This window comes from Chelonoidis abingdonii, chromosome 9, assembly GCF_003597395.2.
Source record: "Chelonoidis abingdonii isolate Lonesome George chromosome 9, CheloAbing_2.0, whole genome shotgun sequence".
Lineage (NCBI taxonomy): Eukaryota > Metazoa > Chordata > Testudines > Testudinidae > Chelonoidis > Chelonoidis abingdonii.
In genome coordinates this window covers 59,782,470-59,804,201 of record NC_133777.1, presented here as the reverse complement: position 1 = coordinate 59,804,201, position 21,732 = coordinate 59,782,470, and the positions used below count along the sequence as shown (strand labels likewise).

Below are 21,732 nucleotides of genomic sequence, written 5' to 3'. Positions count from 1 at the left end.
CATAAAATCCTGTTTGTGACCATATGCAGAAAGCTGAGACTTTCTGCTGAGAATATTTGAGCTTATACATGCATTTTTTCCAGATGTGTAATAATTGGCAGAACAGTTTTCTCCTTGAAATGGTGAATAGGGAGACTGAGTGGGAAAAGCAGTCAAGAAGGACAGAATTTCAAGTGTTCTGGTCTGGAAAAGCTGTTTATTGTAAATTGGAACTAGTCTTCAATAGCAGATGCTGGCAGAAGACTGGAAGGAAGCTGTAGGAATGTGGAACCATAGTGTGTACAGACTCAAAAGTTAACTTTTTTTTCTCCTTTAAATGAAAACGGGTTTTGAGCACAGCTGTAGTGTAAGTAACAATCAAGAGGAAACCAGTTTTAGATTAATCCTTAAGAAGAGTGAAATAATTCAATCTTTTTTAGTTTCTTTTAAACATATGAAGTATTCTGAGGAAAATGGCATTAAGACTTCTTTGTAGATCAAAAATATTTGTTGAAAGCATCACACTACATAGCAAATGAAGTCTGCTCATAATTTTGCTTCCTTCACCAGCCCCTCCCCAAAAAGAGCTTTAAACAAAAAAGTTTTTAAAAATGCGTATTATGGTGTGCCATGTGTTTTCATGTTTACATCATAATTTTAAAGACGGGTTACATGCTGTGAAATTTTCTATTAAAAAATAGATTCACAGCTGGGTGCTGTGTGATCAAGGTGAAATTTCACCTATCATCAAAATAATTAGGTACCCCAATTGCTGAAGGGTTTGTATTCTATAAAACAGAATTAGTTCCAGGTTTCCCCATTCACAGGTCAGATATCCATTTATATTAATTTTAGAGCCAGTGCAGTAAACCTCAAAAGAAGCTGGTTACTTTCCTATAAATAGGTTTTTTGTTTTTATTTTCAGCAGCACATGCAACTTCAGGCATTCCCATCATTTCACAATAGGCTTTAAGTAATGAAGCAGGTTATGTATAAATCCTTTGAAATTAGAATGCTCTCTTCTTTATGTTGCCCATGCAGTTAAGGAATGCTGTAAAAGGGAGAATTTTATGGTATTCCAATATATAGAGACTGAAGTTGAGCATTATTGTGGAAAACTGTAGTGCTTTTAGTTGAAATAATGTGTGTCTCTGAAACTGCAAGACTGTTTTAGCAAAGGAGATTGCTCTGCTCTGTCTGAGGTGTGAAACCTTCTGATCTTCTTTCTCTTCACTCTGAATTTGTTTATGTGGTTAGTATATCCTCCTGTTTCTGTATGAGTTGTGCCGTTATTTATGTTGAGCCATAGCAACATCTGCCCACCCTAAAGACACTCAAACAATCTGCACATTTTTTGAAATGCCACACACCATCATAAAGCATCTTAGCCTGTATCAGAGTATATAGAATATGACTGCTGTTGTAGAGCAGGAAAATAAATTCCCTGCTCTCTTGTGAAGTTATCTTTCAAAAGGGTGGAGGGGTAACAAATTAACCACTTCGAAAAGAAAATGGGGGATTAAAAGAGAAAAATAGGGTTTGAACAAAAGATCTTGAGCAACATATTTCATATGCTGCTTTTGGTTACGGGTATAAATCTAGTGTAACCAACAGCAGATTTTGTCCCCATATATGGGTTAAAAACATATTGAATTTCCCACTAAACCGGACATAGTCAGTCAAGTGTAGGTGATGCCAAAGTGTATTAAAATGCTTTTTTTTTTAATTGTGTTCTAGAGTAGGTTAGGATAAGCTTTATAAAGTTTTAACAAAATATGTACCAATGGAAAATTGCTGGCCAAACTATATTATAAAACAGCTCCTCAGGATTTCGGCTTAAATTGTTTAAGCACGGCAGTGTGGTGATTGTAGACTGGGTCTGTAATACTGTACTGGATTTTTATTTTTGATTGAGAGTTGCTATCCATCCCTCTAAAACAAAAAATAAAGCAACAAATGTAATTTACGGCAGGAAAACAAGAAAGTGCATGCTTCGCTTTGTATTCCAGGCTGCCTGAGTGCATGAACCAAAGTTCCGTCAAAGCACTCTGTCTTCTCCTTTCAATTGTCTTGAAAATTGGGTAAACTGAAATGTCATTCAGCTGAAGCTGTTTCATTGTTACACCAGCGTAACCCTATTTATTGCAACAAAGAGCAGAATATCACCCATTTATGGCTGATCCAACGACCTGCTGCACGCCCTGTGATGTCACTTGGAATTGAATGAACTCAGCAGGTCACAGGGTGTAGCCTTCGCACATGTGCATAGCAGGGGTTGGCATCTAGGCTTAGTGGTACATGACTGGCTTTTTTTTAACATTAGTACAGTAATGACCAAAATGTACATGGTCCATACATATACAAAGGAAGGCCATAGACACAGTATTCAACAATCTGTTCATTTGGAAAGCTTTATTTATTTTACCATTCTTTTTTTTTAATGGTATCTGTACAAGCAAACAGGAGGAAGAATTCTAATGAGAGAGAGAGAGAGAGTTTTATGTGACGTGTGTACTGGGTTTTAAGAGATGGGCCTTTGTTTGCTTGTTTAGTAACTAATTATCTCTTTGTTATGTTTTTGGTGGAACCTTCCATAAAACTTATATTAAGGAAATAATGAGCTTTTATCGGCCAACAAAATGCATATGTTAATAGAAGAAATCAACATTGATAAGGTTTTTATGATTTGGAATATATTTCTCTACCCAAAGAATTATGTTCATCTGGATTTAGCAGTAAATGAAATCTCATCTTTTGCAAAATCTGAATACAAGACATTTTAGCTCTTTAATAATAATAATAAATTAAATTTCCCTAGAAGATGATCTTGGCAGAAGAAGCTAGGAAATGAGTAAATTAACTCCTTTTTATGTAATTACTGTAACCAGACATGGTTTTATTTTAACATTTGCTTAATTTTTGAGCCAGGTTTATTTTAAAACTCCAGTTGGCTTCATTTCCTGCTCTCTGAATGTCCTTGGTTTCTATTTTGCAAGGCTGTTCATTACACTTACTGTGGTCTTTATTCAAGGAAATGTTTTAATAACTAAAAGTCATCAAATTTTATATGGCCTTTGCAGAGGATTGTTTTTTATTTCATGTAATATTTCCTTGTAAACAGGAAGAAATACTCCTTCAGTTCTTATTCAAACCAGTTAGTGTGTTTTCTGTTTACTGGTCTGTAATATAATGGAAAGGGCACAGCATGAATTGATAAAAGCCAGGAAACTGAGTTAAGGATGAAAATCAATTCTTAGCTCACTCTGTTGTTCCCAAGTACAATAGGAATCTCTGAAGAGTGGGTGATCTTTGCAGGATGTACCATATCTGCTGTAATACCTTTTCACCAAAGGGCAGTTTAAGGCCCCAGTCCTGCAAGCTGTTCTGTCCAGACCAACCCCTGTCCCTGAACAGGTCTCCACTGATGTCAGTGCAACTCTATAGAGACTATATTCACATGGAACAACTTGTGGAATTGGGCCTGAGTGTAGAATTTTGACTCCTGAGCTCCATCAGCTGTCTCTGCTGAGTTTAACAACTGCACTCAGCATAGTTTAAACTTGGTTGTGGCCAAATTGACCAGGTCATGTAGTTCAAAAAATATTTAGTCCAGATTTATTGGGGCATAAGCTTTTGTGGGTAAAAAACTCATGCACTTGAAGAAGTGGGACTTTTACCCATGAAAGCTTATGCCAAATAAATCTGTTAGTCTTTAAGGTGTCACCGAACTCCTCATTGTTTTTGTGGATACAGAGGCCGTGTCTACACGACACGCGAAAATCGATTTTAGATACGCAATTTCAGCTACGAGAATAGCGTAGCTGAAATCGATTATCTAAAATCGATCTACTCACCCGTCTTCACCGCGCGGGATCGATGTGCGCGGCTCGCCATGTCGATTCCGGAACTCCGTTGGTTTTGGTGGAGTTCCGGAATCGATGTAAGCGCGCTCAGGGATCGATATATCGCGTCTAGATGAGACGCGATATATCGATCCCCGAGCAATCGATTGTAATGCGCCGATACGGCGCGTCGTATAGACGTGGCCAGACTAACACGGTTACCCCTCTGATAATTTGTCCAGCTCAACTCTGTGGCCTATCTATGTAGGTGAAGACTAATTCTCAGTTTCCCAGCTTTTGTGAATTATGCCTCCTGATGGTTTGAATTTAATATTTAGAGTGAAGCATGTGAAGCAAAACTATGCTTAACAGGAGATGGGTTTCTTTCCCAACATATCATTCTAAATCTTCCCCACTTAGGATAGTCTAATACAGTTTTTTATGTTTCATCTACTTTTTCATTAATTATATCATCAAAAATACTCTGCAGAAATCCACTATTCTCTATGGCCCTTTTGAATTACTACAGCCTACCATTTAAATTCATAAATCATATCGGGTTAATCCAAATCAGTTTGCAAACGCGTTTTTTAAAAATTTGACAATATGAAACTTTAGATTAAGTAGTCAGTGTTTACATACATGTTATGAATGGATTATCTATGTATGCCTGTATTTAGAAACATTTTAAAATAAATGTTATTCACTCAGTAAACCATAATAATTGCTCTATATCATATAAATACTTTAAAGAGCATTTTTAAAAAACCCATCTACCCAATAGATTTCAGCGTGTCTTTGGGAGCTTTTGTGTTTGCAATGTAGTGAAAATATGTGGTAGATTGTGTGCTTTGTATAGATAACAAAGTAATGTATCTACCACACATGGTAAATACCTAAACTACTTTGAAAAATATTAAAATATTTGTATTATATTTTAGGTTGATTGCTTCCCAGATTTTCTAAAACTGTTTTTCGTCTACAGAGTCATAAAGCATGTCTTGGTCAATTGATTTCAATACATAAAAATGGAATATAAAGAGAAATTGAAGTATCTTTAAGGTTTACTTAAAAGTAAACATGAAAACTTCTAAGTTAAAGTTCAGAACAATCCTTTTTTGTTTGAAAAAATTAAATCCTGCAAATCTATTATAATGGACATACTGGCACCACCTTAATTATAGTAGAGCACCTCTTTCAATAAACTACATTAGGAGAATTGCCTCGGGACGCACAAATAAATAATCAAGATGTGGATTAAAGTTATGTACTTGAGATCATCAATAATCCATGCACTGTTGTTTAAACAGCTAGACTGAATGAGATCTAGAATTAGTTCACCTTTACTCATATGCAGGTTTTTTTCATCATGTCCCATTGTTTTATTCTTCTCACTGTGGAGTAACTCATTAGACTTAACGTTTTTCTATTGTGAGAACTAAACCCATTGGTCTAATTAAATGCAAACAAGTCCCTCCATGAGTGCCATAGCGTACGTATAGCAAAGTAGAAGGAGAATCCACAAGGCAAGATGATGTCATATTTTGGAGTCTGACTTTTATTCTGAAGAGAAGGTTCACATTTATTGAAATTTAGACAAGTGTTGTATGAGGATCAACCCTCCTCACTCAAATAGCAGGCTGTCAGCTGTATGCTAATGAGCCGAACAATTAAAACGCCATCCTATCTGGCCTTAGTGAGCAGGGTGCTCTACTGAGACAAAGAACTGTTTGTACACCTGTTGTGCATGTGGACAGTCCCATTCTAATGTGGTATAAAGATTAGAGTAAAAGCTTGAGGGATATGGTGAGCAAGGGTTAAAAAGGACAACAGTGACTGTGAAAGTTAAATTTTTCAGGAAATAGAGGAGAAACATTTGTGAGAGGAATCAAGTTACAAAGAAAGAGTTCTGCTAACTTCATTATGCTGAAATATTCCAGATTGCGTGCTTCAAACAAGTCCCATTCTGCTATAGTATGATGTAACAGGATGGTGGAGGTTTTTGTTGTGTTTTTTTTTTGCTTTGTGATACATGTGTAAATACAGGGAAATACTTCCACTGCAATGCAAATACTTTTGTTTTTCTTATGAAGATAATATTTTAAATGTATTTCTGTAACTGGTGTTTGTAGCTACAGTGCAAAAAAACATACAGAAACAGACTTAGGGGGAACTGCAAAGTCTTAACAAAGGATCCGTATTTGAAGTGTTTATTTTTAAAAATATACCCAGTGTTCATTTACTAAAAAGAGGGGAAACATACACACACCCGCCAAAAGAAAGCATTAGAAGTGCTGATGGGATGAAAAGGTGAAATCATTTGAGTTAGGATTCAGTTACGAAGTAAAGTTAAGGGGCTGCAAGCTTTTCACATCTCTTTAAGAGAGCTCAAGCCTTTTGATGAACTATGTGCATAGAAGTCAGTGGGAATTTAAGGCATTGGGCACCTTTTAGGAGATTCTGACTGAGACCTTCCCAGGATCAGTCCTTTAATTAGAATTCCAGTGTTTGGGTGTGTGAGGGTGATTTGTCTGGTTAATATGAAAGTTGTGAGAGAGAGAGAAGCAGAGTACAATTTATAAAATTAAGCTGTTGTTATATTGGATCTAAAGCATTTTTCCTTGGGGCTCTATCTTTAAATTAAATTAAAGTTAATTAAAGTTCACCTACCTGTACTCTTCTTGATAACTTGTGTTTTAATCAACTATGTACAACTGTCATCTCTCACTGTTAACTTTAATTCAGTTGATTATTCAAGGCCAGAAGGAATCATTGTGCTCATCTTCTCTGACCACCTTTATAGCACAGGCCATAGAACTTCCCCAAAATAATTCCCAGAGCAGATCCTTTAGAAGAACATCCAATCTTGATTTTAAAATTGTCTAATACATTCAGTTTACATCACACACTTGAGATCAAAAATGTGCTCATTTTGGTCTCGTGCTGGTCAATTTAATAATATGAAATACTTGAAGTAAAATTTTTCTACGAAGCTCATGAGCCTCAGTTGTTTGCTTCAGTTTTGTGTGCATGTACTACCAGGTACTGGAATGTAGTGTTAGATTCAGCTTTTTTTATTTCCAATCTATTTTCTGAATTTGTCAGAATTGATCTATTGTTCTGTCATTTTTAGATCATCCCTAGATTTTAAAGTTGCCAAGAATCTGGCAGCTGTTATGTTATGTTTGTACATTGCTTGAAGATGTTTTTTTTAAATAGGTTTTGGAGCTAACTTGCCCTTGAAGACATTTGATGTCTGTAGCTTGAATAAAAGCACCCTCATGTGTTAAGATTAAGAATAACCAGGAAAATGAAAAAAGGCACAAAACCTTCCGGGCAGTATATTATAAAGTCTCATATTAAAAACTTTTTTTAAGAATGAGTTTCACATTCTCTTTTTTTGAGATGGTTGTTTTGTATTGTAGGCTGAATTTTCAGAGCCTGGGGCTGCCACTGCTCTCACTGAAATCAATCACAGAATTTGCACTGGCTGCAGTCTGAGCAGGATTGAGATGACTGTATCTCCAGTAGAACTTTTCTCATAAATAAACACGAGTACATATGAAAGATAATGCACATTCTCAGAAAATACTGTAAATAGTGCCAAGCTATTTTGCTTTCTGTGAGGGATTATTGGATACAAAACAACAGATACAAATAACAGACCAGAATGACCTGGTATTAGCTTGCTTGCTTACCTTTTTTATTATTAATTATTATTATTATTATTCCTTTCTTGTTCCTGTGTGTTAGCTCATAGAAAACAGTGTATATTAAACAAAGGATAAACTTGCATAAGGGTGTTTATCTCTCTCTGGGTAAAACCCATACTAAGACATGAAAGGTAAAAGCTGCATTAATTACTCAAGAGGGATTCAAAGCTCAGCAGTTTACTAGGATTGAAGGATTTATTGAAAAACAGTGGTTCTCATGTGTAACTCCAGGCAATAAACCTATTTAATTAAAGGTTTAATCTTCTAGTTGACATGTTTGCTACTCTTGCAATAAAAGCCTCATCTGTAGCCAGTTTTTGTAAGTATAAAATAATGATGGTATCCTTGGTCTTTTCCTTAGTTTTTTTTACTGTTAATTGCATTAGTTTGGTTTTTGTTTTAAAACTGAATGTTTCCCAAGGCTTGTGTGTCACGAAATTAGAAGCTTTAATAAACCAGTTTTCCAGATGATTTTAAACTCAGGTTGCATTTCTCATCATCTCCTCTTAATAAATTTTTTAAAAATGTAAATTTTTAAGGTAAAAGTGTTTAAATGGATAGCAATGAAGAGTTTTCTTTACTGGCTAGCAGTTTTCTAATGAATTTACCTGCTAAATCTAAATGTGTATATATCCTTCATTCATGTACATAGATGTTAAGTAGCATTAGTCCAAATTCATGCAAAACTTGAATTAATTTTTTTAAGACTACTCATCTTTAGACCCCCAGCTGTTAGAAGTAGGTTCAGTTTTAGTCACCTCATTTTAAGAAAGAGTAGAGATTGAAAAGGTCCTGAGAGGGACAATGAATATAGAGACACTGGTGTTTTCATGTGATCACATACTGTAATGTGACTGATAGATATTAACATACTTGCCTTGAAAGGAGGAGAATGAGAGTACTTATTGAGGTATATAGAATAAAGATACTGTGAAAATAGATTGTGTTCTTTAATCTTGCTTCATAAAACAAGAACAAGGGTTTAGCTTATTTTAAAAAATCCCTGCCACATGAGGTCAAGACCATTAATTCAGCAGGAATCTAAAGAACACAATTTTATGACTGTTAAAATTCACAGCTACGCAAACTAAAGCAGATCCAATGGAAATCAAATCTTATGCCTTAGGGAAAAAAATCCTGTTCCATGGTATGACTCTGAAAATGTGCTAGGCTGTTGTATAATTATAATCGGGTTTTGGTCACTGCCTGGAACAGTTATCTAATCCAGTATGGTGTAATCCAGTGGTTTAGTCCAGTGGTTCTCAAACTTTTGTACTGGTGACTCCTTTCACATAGTAGGCCTTTGAGTGTGATGACCCTCCCCCCCCAATAAATTAAAAAGACATTTTTATATATTTAACCCCATTATAAATGCTGGAGGAAAAGCGGGGTTTAGGGTGGAGCCTGACAGCTCACAACCTCCCATGTAGTAACCTCGTGACCCCCTGAGGGGTTTGGACCCGAGTTTGAGAACCCCTGGTTTAGTCCAATATATAGTCTCTTTCAGCTATAGGTTTCCTTTGCTGACCCATAACTCAAGGCCCCAATCCTGCAAACACTTAAGCACATGCATCGTTTTATTCATGAGTTGATCCATCAGTAGATCTAATCTTGGATTTGCGAAGTGTGGCATTTTGGAATACTTTGTATACTATGTAAAGGACCAGGCAACAGTTTACAAATATTTCACCTGAAAGAAAATCTGCCTTATGTAGTATGTCCATATTAATGTCTCATTTCACAATATTTTAGACTACAATTCTAGATTTTTAAAAAAGCTTTAAGACTCTATCAACATACTTACAGGTGTTGTTTTTCTGTTGTAGAAACACCTTGTATTTTACATCAATGTTGAGTGTAAATTTACAGTGTGGATTATTTCCTTGGATTAAATTGTTGATGGGAACAGTTTTGCTTTTCTTTGCTTTAGGCTGGAACTCATCGGGAAGAAAGTGTCAGCCTTAACAGCAACCATTCAGTCCTGCCCAGTACAGTGTCTGCTCAGAGCACAGAACTAAATCATAAAACACAAGAAAATTACAGAGGTAACTGTACTGTACTATTTAGTGGTAAATTAATCTTTTTAATAATCCAAGGACAAGAATGCTATAGATCTAGGTAAATATGCATAAATACATAGATAAGATGGATGATGCACATAATTTGTGACATATGACTTAGTTTCTGTTGATTACCAATTTCACCAAGCTCTGGATTCTTACAGGAATTCAGGTGTAACCCTGTTTCATGCCACTCCCTGATCCAAATTCCATGTGAGACCTCACATCACAGCCACCATTCTCCCAGCTGAAGTGAACTGGCTAGAACTTCTTTGCAGTGCTTGGTTGCCATTTGTAAATCAGCCAGAGGAGTCTGACATGTGATTTTTATAATACACAACAAACCTGTATTTCAACACATGACCAAGACAAAAAGCCTTAAAATGCTGTGGGGAGACTGCCTCAATTCTTAGCTTGGAAAGTAGGCCATATAAAAGAAGGCAGTTCATGCACCAGCATGCCTGTGCTGTTTGGGATTTGCATTTCATACTTACTGTGCAGGATTTGCTTACTGCACTAAATACATCAGTATATATTGAGCTCAAAAGCATCATTTAGATCCGGTCCTGCCCTCCTTATTCTGTCAGCTCTCCTTGTTAGATTGCAAATAGTTGTGCTGTGACTAGCTCTGATACAGGAGTCTTGATCAATAACTGCTTACATTCTTTTCCACTGTTTTTGCACCATCAGCTCTATCACTAATAGCTGATGTATACTTCTCCCTGTGCAGGAAGCTACCTTAATCCTAACTCAAGCTTTTGCATGCTGATGTATGCTTTCACCAAACCTCTAAATTGTATGCTAAATAATACTCCTGAAATGCAATCCAGTATTCTCTATCAGATGTCTTGTGTCATTGTATTTCCTAGGCAACATTTTTCACTAAATACTAAATAATCTTCCCAGAGCCTCACACTCTGTGTATGGAGCATTAAACCTAGGTTTCATGCATAACAGTGGATAGAACTGATTTGTTCAGTACTGTAAATCATTTCCGTTTACAATTAGAGTGCTGATACATGAAAGCTCTAGGCACTTGCCTGTAGCTTAAATATACAAAACTCAAAGATTAAAGCATGATAGTCAAACCAGATCAATCCCGAATGAACATAAATCTACCAGACGTTCCTCTGAATATAGGAAAGTAAAAACTCATCAGCCACCTGCAAGCATCTCAACCCTTCCCAAAGGCCAGAGTAAGTAAATGATCTTGCAACATGCTCTGAAGATCAACAAGTTTAGGCTACTTTGGAGCAAGAGGTTGGGGAGTGAATTCTAAAATCAAGTGTTCTTCAGAGAAAATGATATAGTAACAGTTGAATTTGGTACATCTTACCTTAAGAGTTAAAAACAAACAGTAGTGAATTTGGTCAAATTCAGAGACATAATCACAAACTTATGAAATATTTTTGTCTAACTTTACCAATTATACTGTCGAATTAGTTTTCTAATAAATTCCAAAGAATGTATTTATCTGAGGTTAATGGTTCTCTTCCATGTGCCTTGTTAGTAGGGTAGATGAAAAGGTTACAGTATTACTGCCAGATATGCAGTCCTCTGACAGCCACTCCTTTTGATTGCTACCTTCTCCCCAACACGTCAAGTACAGTACGTCCCCTGAACCCTTCTCATATCCACACTGCCACTGCTCAGTCCTCCCACTGATCTCCTAGCCCACCTCCTTCTCCACTTGCCTCCAGTCCTCTTCCACCCTCACTCCTTGCCTATCCCTGTCTCGCCTTCCTCACCATACAACCTTACACCCTAACCTCCAGGCCTCTCTAAAGCTTGCCCCACCCCCCTTCTCTATCTTAATAAACAACAAGGTGGTAACTTGCTTGCGATTCACTTATAAAATATTCTCCAGCATGAAGGGGGGCTGTTCGCCTGAGTATAATTTATACTGAGCTGTGTTTGTTTGCAGCATTGTCAGGTGGCTTGCAAAGCCAGTCTGTGGCCATAGGTCCAGCAGAAATCAAGTCAGAACATAAGGAGAAGGATGAAAATATACATGAACCTCCCTCATCTGATGACATGAAATCAGATGATGAATCCTCCCAAAAGGATATCAAAGTTTCATCTAGAGGAAGAACAAGGTATGATCTTGGTATACCAGCAAAGAACTCTACTCTGCTTCTTTTTAAAGTGTTGGCTGTTTTGCAAATTGTGTCCTTACCAATAGCAGCGAGAGCATGTAAACCATTGGTAACCTTAGATTCAGTCTCCAAGCTTCCTTTTTGTCCTATATTAATAAGCTTGTGTTTTAAAATGTTGACTTAATGTGCATATATTAGTAGGCAGAACATGGTATTTTTACACATTGGCATTTTAATAGTGCACAGAGGAATCAGCAGAAGATTTTGAAATCTTATTTTTACACAGTTTTGAAGTTAATCATAGTCCTCTCTACAGTGTGCAGCTATATAATTATCACAGTTTGGAGTGGAGTGATAAAGAAGTCCTTAGCCGCAAAACTTGCACTGGATCTGCAGTGGATGATAAAAAAGGGCAAGTTTCTTAAAACTGCACAAATGTTTAATAGGAAAGAACCATATTTTTCATAAATTTATGAAAATTTGTATGATTTTTTAATGCAGTTGAGATGCTGGAAAGCTTAAAAATCTATTACAGATCCTTTATGCATCCCTGAAATGATGGTTGGGGAATTCTGAATTTGGGAAGTCCACCAACCAATGAGTAGGCAGCAAATTTGCTATACGTACCATTGTTTCGCCAAGGGTGCAATGTATTCTTCCATTATTCTTGGAAATAGTGTGCTATGTATGGACACTGTACATATGAATTTTACGTAATTCAACGTGAACTAGCTATGTAAAAGCCATTGAGATGCATATTTTGAGGGAAATCTGAAGGTGCCAAGAATGGCAGCAACAATATATGTATTTTTTATCAGTTTGCTTGTGTATATGTGCCAATTTGAAATCATCACTTTTCTTTTTCAGATGAGACCATTTATATGCTTTCACTGTTAAATGGATATACGAGCATAAAATGAGTCAAATAGGAATTTTGATCTAACATGGATATTTTAGCCATGTCATTTGCCGAACACACTTGTGATGTTTTTACCTATTGTTAAAATGGATCCTGATCTCCAAAATACCTATCAAACTTTTATCCTCCCTGGTTTTTTTTCAGCAGTACTAATGAAGATGAAGACTTAAACCCAGAACAGAAGATAGAAAGAGAGAAAGAGAGGAGAATGGCAAATAATGCTAGAGAACGCTTGCGTGTACGAGATATTAATGAGGCATTTAAAGAACTTGGCCGTATGTGTCAGCTTCACCTAAAGAGTGAAAAACCACAAACAAAACTGCTTATTCTTCACCAGGCTGTGGCAGTCATCCTCAGTCTAGAGCAACAAGTCAGAGGTGAGTAGGCTACCTAACCACTGTGCTGTCACAACTAGGGGGTTGTTTTACTCATGTAACAATCCGCAATCTCCTTTACTGCATGCATCATGTTTTTCATTTGCGTTTTTTCTTCTAACACACACAGCAACTAACCAGATGTACAATTTATTAGAAAAACATTTGCCTTCATGTAAAAATGTTAACATACTTTGGGAAAAGCAAGAGACTGTTCAAAATAAAATAGGTTTAGGATCCTTTGATCCTGTGTTTGCTCCTTTGCAATTAGCCATCTCTTCATTATGCATCAAGAGTAGACTCATTAAGGAAAAGATTGAGGAATGTCCTGCTTTGATTTGCAACATATGCTCATTTACCAGTATGGAAATGTTAGCAAAAAGAAAAGGTCTATAATTTAAGGTTAGTCCTACACATTTCTGTAAGAGGAAAGTAAGTTTGATTGGATTTAATTAAGTTTAAATTACAGTATATATTACTATGAGTAATGCCTTAGCTACTTATTGCATACTTTATACAAGAAAATATAAAAAAAATTCCATAATTTATCTTTCATATGTTCTCCTTTCCTCTATCTTTCACAATTCACGTTTGTTTTTTTAAAACAAGGAAATAACATGCACTGCAAGAATGCGAGAAAGTGAGGAGTTCTTTGTAAACTGATGTGACTTTTAAGGAAAACAACTAGAGAAATGTACTTGGTTTTCTTTTACTTCTGTCTCTGCAGTGTATATTTTTCTTAATTCTTATCAACAAATACACATCTGTGGCATCCTTTAGATGCCGCTTCTAGAGGTCATGTTGAAAAATAAACATAGTCCTTGATAACACTTCCATTCTCCTGTGTTAATGGAGCTACTGTTGACCTTAATGTCTAAGCTCCTTTTACATTTATGTCAAAGAAATGATGAAAGAGACATCTGAGCCACCTGTCTCCCTGGTGAGGTTGATGCCTAAGAGAATTGGGTGAGCGTTCTCATTTTTTCTCCCTTTGGGCTGGTTGAACAATTGTTCTTCATTGTATTTCTCATCTGATGCATTTCCAGTCTGAGTGTAAATGTCTTGAAGGTGTGGATGATGTCAATATTCATGTTTGCTTAGTGTGTCTGTGTCATATCTCTAAATGACACGTAGTGTATTCTGCAGCTTATATTGGCAACTTACACCTCATTTTTACTTTCACCTTCAGTGGTATTTTACATGGTATATCAAAACAATCACTGGAAGGATATGTGTTAGAAGTGACAGCGTGAATAATGACACTGAGCATAAGTACTTTGTGTCAAATATTTGACATCTTACTTTTAAGCATAGTTTTGTTGATACAGCTTTTAATGGAATTAAGTTCCCTTCAGAGAACACTGGATGAACACAGTTATTATGGCAAGACAATAGTGTCTCTAGAATTAAGATTGCAGCCAGCTTTTGATATGAAGTCCCATTTCAGCTCCTTTGCAACTTTGGTTTGGAAAATCGATTTTACCTGAAAATTACTATAATTTCTATGAAGGCAACAGAGATTATTTTTACAAAAGAGGAAGAAAATTCATCAAACAATTTTTTTGAGTTACAGGTCAATTTAAAATTAGGGTGACCAGACAGCAAGTGTGAAAAATCGGGACAGGGGGTAATAGGAGCCTGTATAAAAAAAGACCCAAAAATAAGGGCAGTTCCTGTAAAATCAGGACATCTGGTCACCCTATTTAAAATTAAAACTACACTGTTTAAAACTCTGAGTTTGGACTAATATATTTTTGTCTCCCACCAGCTAAATAATGGTTTGCCATTACCCCTCAAAGCTTCCACTTAAGTGAGCCTCCTTGAAACTCACAGGAAAAAAAGGGTTGTACTTAAGCAAAGCTGTTAACAATTTTTGCTCTCAGCAATTTGGGGGCCTATCCTCTTCATTGTCGCTCTTGGGAGATTTTTGCCGAAGCAGAATAGACACCATGTGTGCACGTTGCCCACAACTGTCACATTTTGAATTATAAATAACAAGAGCGTGTTTTTGTAGCTGATGATCAACAGATTTCTTCTAGTACTCAAGTGGTAGGGTCAATAAGTATGGAGCAAGGTGATAAGGGTTCCAGTGCTGGGTCTGCAGGTTGGTTGTAAAATGGTTGTAATTTCTTCAGTTCTATCCTTGGTCCTACCAAAAAAAACCCTGACTTTTTTATTATTATTCAAGATCCCAGAGAGAGAGAGGAAAATCATCACTTTTCAGATTTTTAGTTAACATTTTAGTTGTCAATGAAATTTATCTGAAAATGTTAATTAAATTTGGTAGTGGTCTGACATTTAAAATTACTCCTTTTTTAAAGTGACAGCATCTAATAATTATTTGTGTCCCTTTGTCTGTCCAATGGGATTGTATTTACCACAAAATTTAAAACATCTAGGTTTTTTATAATCTTATTTTGGCTCATGGAAGAGGCAATTTTCAAGAACAGGAAAAGTAACATGTTTAAGAAATTGCCATGATTTGAAAACTAGACCAAGTTCTCTGTCATTGAAGCTTATAGAAAAAAAACATGACAAGCGTGAATATTTTTGCCAGGTACAAACCAGCAAAGGCTGACATTCTAAAGAGAAAGGAAATATAGTAAAATTACTCATCACCCTAGATGACCCATCCAAACATTCTCCTGGCTTAGCGGAAGTGTGCCCAGACCCATTTTGCAGAGATAGTAAGTAAGGAACTGAGTATGACTTGCCAAAGTTACGTGGGAAGTTTTGTGGGGAGGAATACATTGCTGTCACCTAACAATGCTAACAAGCTTCTGAAAACTGAGTGGCCCACTGTGAGTAGTTTGAGGACTATGCAAGGAGGATGAGGAGCACCACCACAGCCAGTTCAACTGCCTTTCCCCTACATGTTGCTGAGGGCCAGCAAAAAGGCAATATAACACAGTTATTGTCCAGCAAGTTGAATGATGTCATCCTCACTGCCCTGACTTCAGCACAGGGGCAGAATCTCATTGGTTTGTGTTTAAGGAAATTGAAAGCTCCAGAGTGCGTTTTCTTTGGTTTCCAGTTTAGCAAATTTCTGTGGTAACCAAGGGTCACATTTTCAAAGCTGTTGAGAAACCTCAAAATACAGATTGGTGCCCACTGGAATTTTCAAAAGCACGTAGGTGATTAAGCTAAAATGAATAGGCACTTTTGAAAATTCCATTTGGCATTTGTCTGAATCTTCAGCAACCTAAATATCTTCAAAAATCAGAAACAGAAGCTGTGCAAATGGATAGATTTCTTCAGTACCATGGCCTATTGTGAATATGCTAAATGCCTACTCTTGGTAGCAGTGCATAGGATGTTAAGGGCTGTTTTCTCTCCTGTGACAGAGAGGAACCTAAATCCTAAAGCAGCCTGCCTTAAGAGAAGGGAAGAAGAAAAAGTTTCTGCCGTATCGGCAGAGCCACCAACACCACACCCAGGAAGCCACACTGGGCTTAGTGAAACTACCAACCCTATGGGTCATATGTGAACACTAGCCAGGTATGTCTTTTCTTCATGTTCATCAGTTTGGGGAGAGGGTCCCATCAATGCACTGGGATGGCTGTAACTTGATTTACTGACAGAAGTTTGAAAGCCAACGAAAACACAATTTGTGTGATTATTCTTAGTAATTGGAGCTACCAGTGGACATTAGCCTCTTCATTAAAGTGCACTAAGCACTTCTATACATCTGAGCCACGAATAAGAGTATTCAGATGTGGATTAGTTATAAACTAAAGAACCAGGAATTTTAGGTAGTTTATTTGCATGCGTTGTTGCCTACGGATATATCCTCCTGAGTCAGGTGGCCTTCACAGTGTGACCTCAGAGGAGCTACTCATAACTAGGTTAGATAAGCCAAAAATAATAGAGATTAATTGTGCATACTCAAGAGGTATAAATATCTCACTTGTTTAATTATCAGCTCATTATTTCCCAGTGCTGATTCATACAGCAACTCAAATAGTCAGAAGGGGCTTTTCATTTCAAATAGAAGAGGATTGATATTTGGCTTGAGGCCAGTCATTTAAATCATACCACTTGTCTGACAGGCATTACTTGACTGTCTTTGCAATCTGCAGTAGACATCTTCAATAAAATCCTACCTTATGTGGCTACAATTTCAGCTTTTTGTGAATCCACACACGAAAAACCAATGTTTGTATTGTCTTATGTAGCCAGGTGGTTGCTATATCATTCACTGGAAAGCTCCAGTTGATGATCCCATACTGGGATAGCAGTCTGATTTTCAACAGAATTGGTTAAAAAAAAATAAAAAATGAAAAGCTGCTTTTGACCATGCAAATTCCTGTTAGAATTCTTCAAAGTATTAGTATTTTCCTGGCCACTTGGGCTCATCAAAGCTATTATGCCCATGGTCAGGTTCCAGTGCCTCTATTTTCACTTATATTTTACAAAGACAAGAGATTACATTTTGGATGCATCGTCCATGGATTTAGTATCATAGCTTCTATTAACTGTGGTCAAAGTTATGTGGCAAATCCTTCTGCAGCATCCTGGAATTTATCCCAAGGTAGCTGCGTATCCTCTGAGAGATCTTCCAAAACATCAAGGTGGCACTGAAATTGAATCTTGTTAGATATTTCTGGTGATATTTTTCCGATTGCCAGAGCAATCCCAGTCAGCTTCTTCCACTGTAAACTAGATTGAAGAAATGTTCTTTTTTCTACCTCAAAGCATAGCCCTACTGAGTTCCTCTAGTTTTTGTTCCATTTCACACCACTGCAATAGGCCCCTTCTAATTTGCCAAAAGATAGTCCTGTCAAATCAACACAGTGGATTTTCATGCCACGATAAGAATTGAATTTCTCGGCACACTTTTACAAAGAACATGTAGCAAGAAGTACCATGATGTCATTAAACTTTTAAGTAATTACCGTACTAGGGTAACAAAATCTGAACACTGATGAAAAAGATTATACTGACTAGTTACATACAACAGCTTGACCTTTAATGATGTGAATTAGAATATGAATAATCATTTGTATAACTTAGGAAAAGATAAGAGTTCTGCAGAAAGTGTCCAATTCTTAGATGAAAAATGTTAAACATGTAGTCTTGGTAAAGACAAATTAAACAATTGTTTGGTTTTTTAGACCTGTAAATTGAGTGTTGCAAATACTTACTTCCCCTCCTTCCATCTCCTAAACAATATATAAAATCATGATATTCCAGACAGGGAAATTTTCAGTGCCATTCTGAAAAAGAGTAGGCTGTTAAGTTTTTCCCACATCAGTTTCTTTAGTTGGTTGTAGTTCTTTCATCTTTGCTAGGTTGAGGCATTTATTTTTAAAATAACACAAAACGTATGACAGAGTGGTCATGTGCTTCTAAACCATACTGGATTATTAAGAATTGTTCCATTCCATTGTAGGGTTTTGTTCTAAAGATTAAGTTCTCCTTTGAGTTGAGGAAAAAATAAGTTAGTTTTGGTTTCTCTGTATAATCAGTGGTATCCTGCTGCTGATACCTCAAGATTTTAAAAGCTTTTCAGTTGCCTAGATAAAATGGATTTAGTGGTTTCAGTCCAATTCCTGGTAGACAGGTTTCCACATTATAAGAATTACCATCCTGACCAACATCTTAGTCGGCAATCTCAGCTGAGAAGTCCATGCTGGAATGGTGAGCTATCTTGTCAACCTCATCAAAAGATGTTTTCCCCAGGCCATCTTCATGGCACATCAGTGGAGTAGGATATTTTTGCACTGTTGCTGGATGTGCTTGAGGGGGACAGAACTGTAGTAATTTGGTACATTTCATTTGCACTAAATTCACTGAAAAAAGACCTGAAGAAGAGTTCTATGTAAACTTGAAAACTTGTCTCTTTCACCACCAGAAGCTGCTTCAAAAGATGATTTTACCTCACCGAGCATGTCTCTCTAATATCCTGGGATTGACACAGCTGCAACAACACTACAAATATGATACAGCTACAGTCTATATAATAGTGTTGTTAATTTTTCATTAATTGTTTTACTAATACAATTTTTTCTCCTATTTCCATGCCAGAATTCCAGAATTATCAGTAGGATATATAGAAGGTGACCTTTCTTCACAAGGACACAGACAACTAACATTATATGAAGACACAAATCTGACAGGCGAAAACACTTGAAGCAAGAACCCAAATGCAATCTTATGATCAAAGCTACTGGTCAACACCTGCATCAGAAGTGAAGATACAAAGATCTTCAGATAGAATTTCAGCCCATGAAATACTCTGAACATATCATTCTGTTGCAAGCAGTGTGTCGCTTCTGCACAATCAGAGACTGTTGTGATCTCTCCACTCATCGTGGAAGTTGCCTTGTGCCTAAACTGAATTGACAAATGCATTGTAACTACAAATTTTATTTATTGTTATGGAACTGTAAAGGTCTACATATAAAGGGAAAAGTTAACATGTTGAAAGCTGATAGAATTTCAGCTGATGCCAGCATTTGTTAAAGCTGTTCACATTCAGAGAACAAAGCCGTGACAACCGTTGACCCTTAGCATTCCCAGCATACCTATTAGTGTCTTAAAAAAGGAAGGGAAAAGTCTTTTGTTGTCCTTTCCACTCCTTTTTACATATAACTACTGTTGTCCATGCAATAGGAAAACATTTCTTGGCATAGCTTTTTTTTTTTTTTTTTTGTCTCTGGTAATCTGAACAGTTATGGTCATCATCAGCTTCCATATTGAGCTCCATACTTCAAGCCATTAGAAGGTACAGTGAAGAACGCAGACAGGAGCAGTAGTGTGACCATGCCATTTCTTGGATTTAAAAAGTGGTATTTTTTCCCTCAGACTTTCCTCAAATAAATATTTTTATTTCTAATTATAAACCAAACCTTTTTAGGCTTCTAGGCTTCATAGTAAAGCTTGTAATGTGAAGTGTAAATTGGGTGGGGAGAATCTACTTCGTTAGAATTGCTTTGTTTTCCAAGCAGTAAGTACTACATATAGTACATGTAAAGTGTTAGCTGTACGTAAGCACAAAATCCATTAAAATACAAAGGAGACTTTTCGGGCTGTAATTATGGTGAAACAGTAAAATCCTAAATTCACCATGGCAGGTAGTGTGATGAACTAAACACAGCTGTGGTGGGCTAATTACATAATGGGAGATAAGAGCAATGGTCACCAATCTTTTTCCTTATTGTATACATTAATTATCTTGTCATTTTTGTATGGCTTGTCAGTGGAGAAGAATTCAGTGTAATTCAATCAGTTGCAAACAAACCGCCCCCTCCCAAGCCATATTAGCATTAAACCATTAAATGTTGCTCCACCTGAACAGTGTCCATAAGTATTCCTTTGTCACTAATGTGTTGATTGTTGAAATCCCTCTGAACTTCCATGGAAACTGTCTTCCACTGCAATGACCATGGGGGGAAAACTATCAAGCCAAGGTTATCTTAGCTATTGTTTGCCACCAGTGAAAGAGGCAATACCCAATCAGCTCACATACAAAAAAAGGAACAAAACAGTTAATCATTTTAAATAATTTCAATTAATTTGAAAGAACAAAAAAAAAAAGGACTGTTAAAACAGATAATGAATTTAAAATCATGTTTTGGATGGTTCATAACAAACCAGTAGTTTGTGAAATTAGTGATTTCATTCTATTACTTAATTTGAATATATCATCAGATAATCTCTGACTATATCTGTGGCCTTGTTCTTCATTTCAGTGTTTATCAGCTAAACAAATTTGTCGCGTATGACGTGTGAAAGTGATCACATGCCACTGCCAGGCCTTTTTCCTTCTAAGCTTGTCGTCTTTTTGGCTATATTAGACTTTGCAGTATGCCCAGAAGCTTTCCTTCATAAAATAGAAAGAAAAAAACATTTGGCTTATTTTTCACTGTAGCTAGTCTTTTATACAATAATCTTGTAAGAAAATTTCTTGAATTCTAAATATTACTCTTTCTAGATTTTTGAAATCGAAAAAGTTTTCAGTAAAAAGTTTCTTACTTTATTTTACTATATTAGGTAGTAAAAATGTAGGGTTATTTACCATAACATGTTCATTAATATCAGAAATTTACAATAGCATTGTAAGACCATAGTAGGGTTCTAGCATACCGTGTAGTACCTATGGAGTATTGTAAGAGCTAATTGTCCGAGATGAATTGCTTCTCATCTTGTTCTCCAGTTTCCATTGTTGATTTATTGCAGATTTGTACCCTGTGTCAAATTTCAAGGTATTGCTGATAAAACCTTTTCAACCAGCAGCAAGAAGTTCAAAAAATTTTCTGTCAATGTAACAGAAAACACTATGTATATAACATTTATGTAGCAATAAATGTGCCATCTTTTTTAACATTGTAAATCAGTGAGTTTTTAAAATTTCTCTTTCATCAGAGATTGTGTTGCTTGGAAATCCTATTTACTCCAATAAAAATCAAACAGATTTTCAAAGCATGCAACTTAAATTGCAGGCACAAAATGGGTATGTGCTGCTCCCATTGAGATCAATGGCAAACATCCCACCACCCCCATTCATTTCAGTAGAACTAACAGCCAAGCAGTACTGACAGCCCCCAAAAGGTGTGTATGCATATGCAAACAGCAAGTTGGTAGCTGCAGTTGCTACTGCATTGCATATAGTTTGCACCCCACACCTTCATTCCTCCTGTTTACAAATTCAATAGGAAATATTTCACCTGCCCTTCAAAGGTTAGCATGTTATCAAGCTCCGAGCCCTCCCTGTGTGTTGATAAGATTCATGGGTGCCCGAGTTACT

The 21,732-nt window shown here is 36.4% G+C and overlaps 1 protein-coding gene across 15 annotated transcripts in view; it reads left to right on the top strand.

The window, feature by feature from the left end:
* Positions 1–21,309, top strand: part of TCF12 (transcription factor 12) — a 356,426-nt gene extending 335,117 nt beyond the window's left edge. For 9 of the 15 annotated variants that reach the window (XM_075069600.1, XM_075069602.1, XM_075069608.1 and 6 more), the window contains 5 exons: positions 9,465–9,579; positions 11,519–11,690; positions 12,754–12,986; positions 16,328–16,481; positions 19,011–21,309. In XM_075069600.1, the coding sequence (XP_074925701.1) occupies positions 9,465–9,579; positions 11,519–11,690; positions 12,754–12,986; positions 16,328–16,470 (663 nt within the window). In that variant the 3' untranslated portion in view covers positions 16,471–16,481; positions 19,011–21,309. The remainder of the gene's footprint in view (positions 1–9,464; positions 9,580–11,518; positions 11,691–12,753; positions 12,987–16,327; positions 16,482–19,010) is intronic. The other 6 variants (XM_075069601.1, XM_075069603.1, XM_075069609.1 and 3 more) reach the window with 1 other exon arrangement.
* Positions 21,310–21,732: the final 423 nt, after the last annotated feature.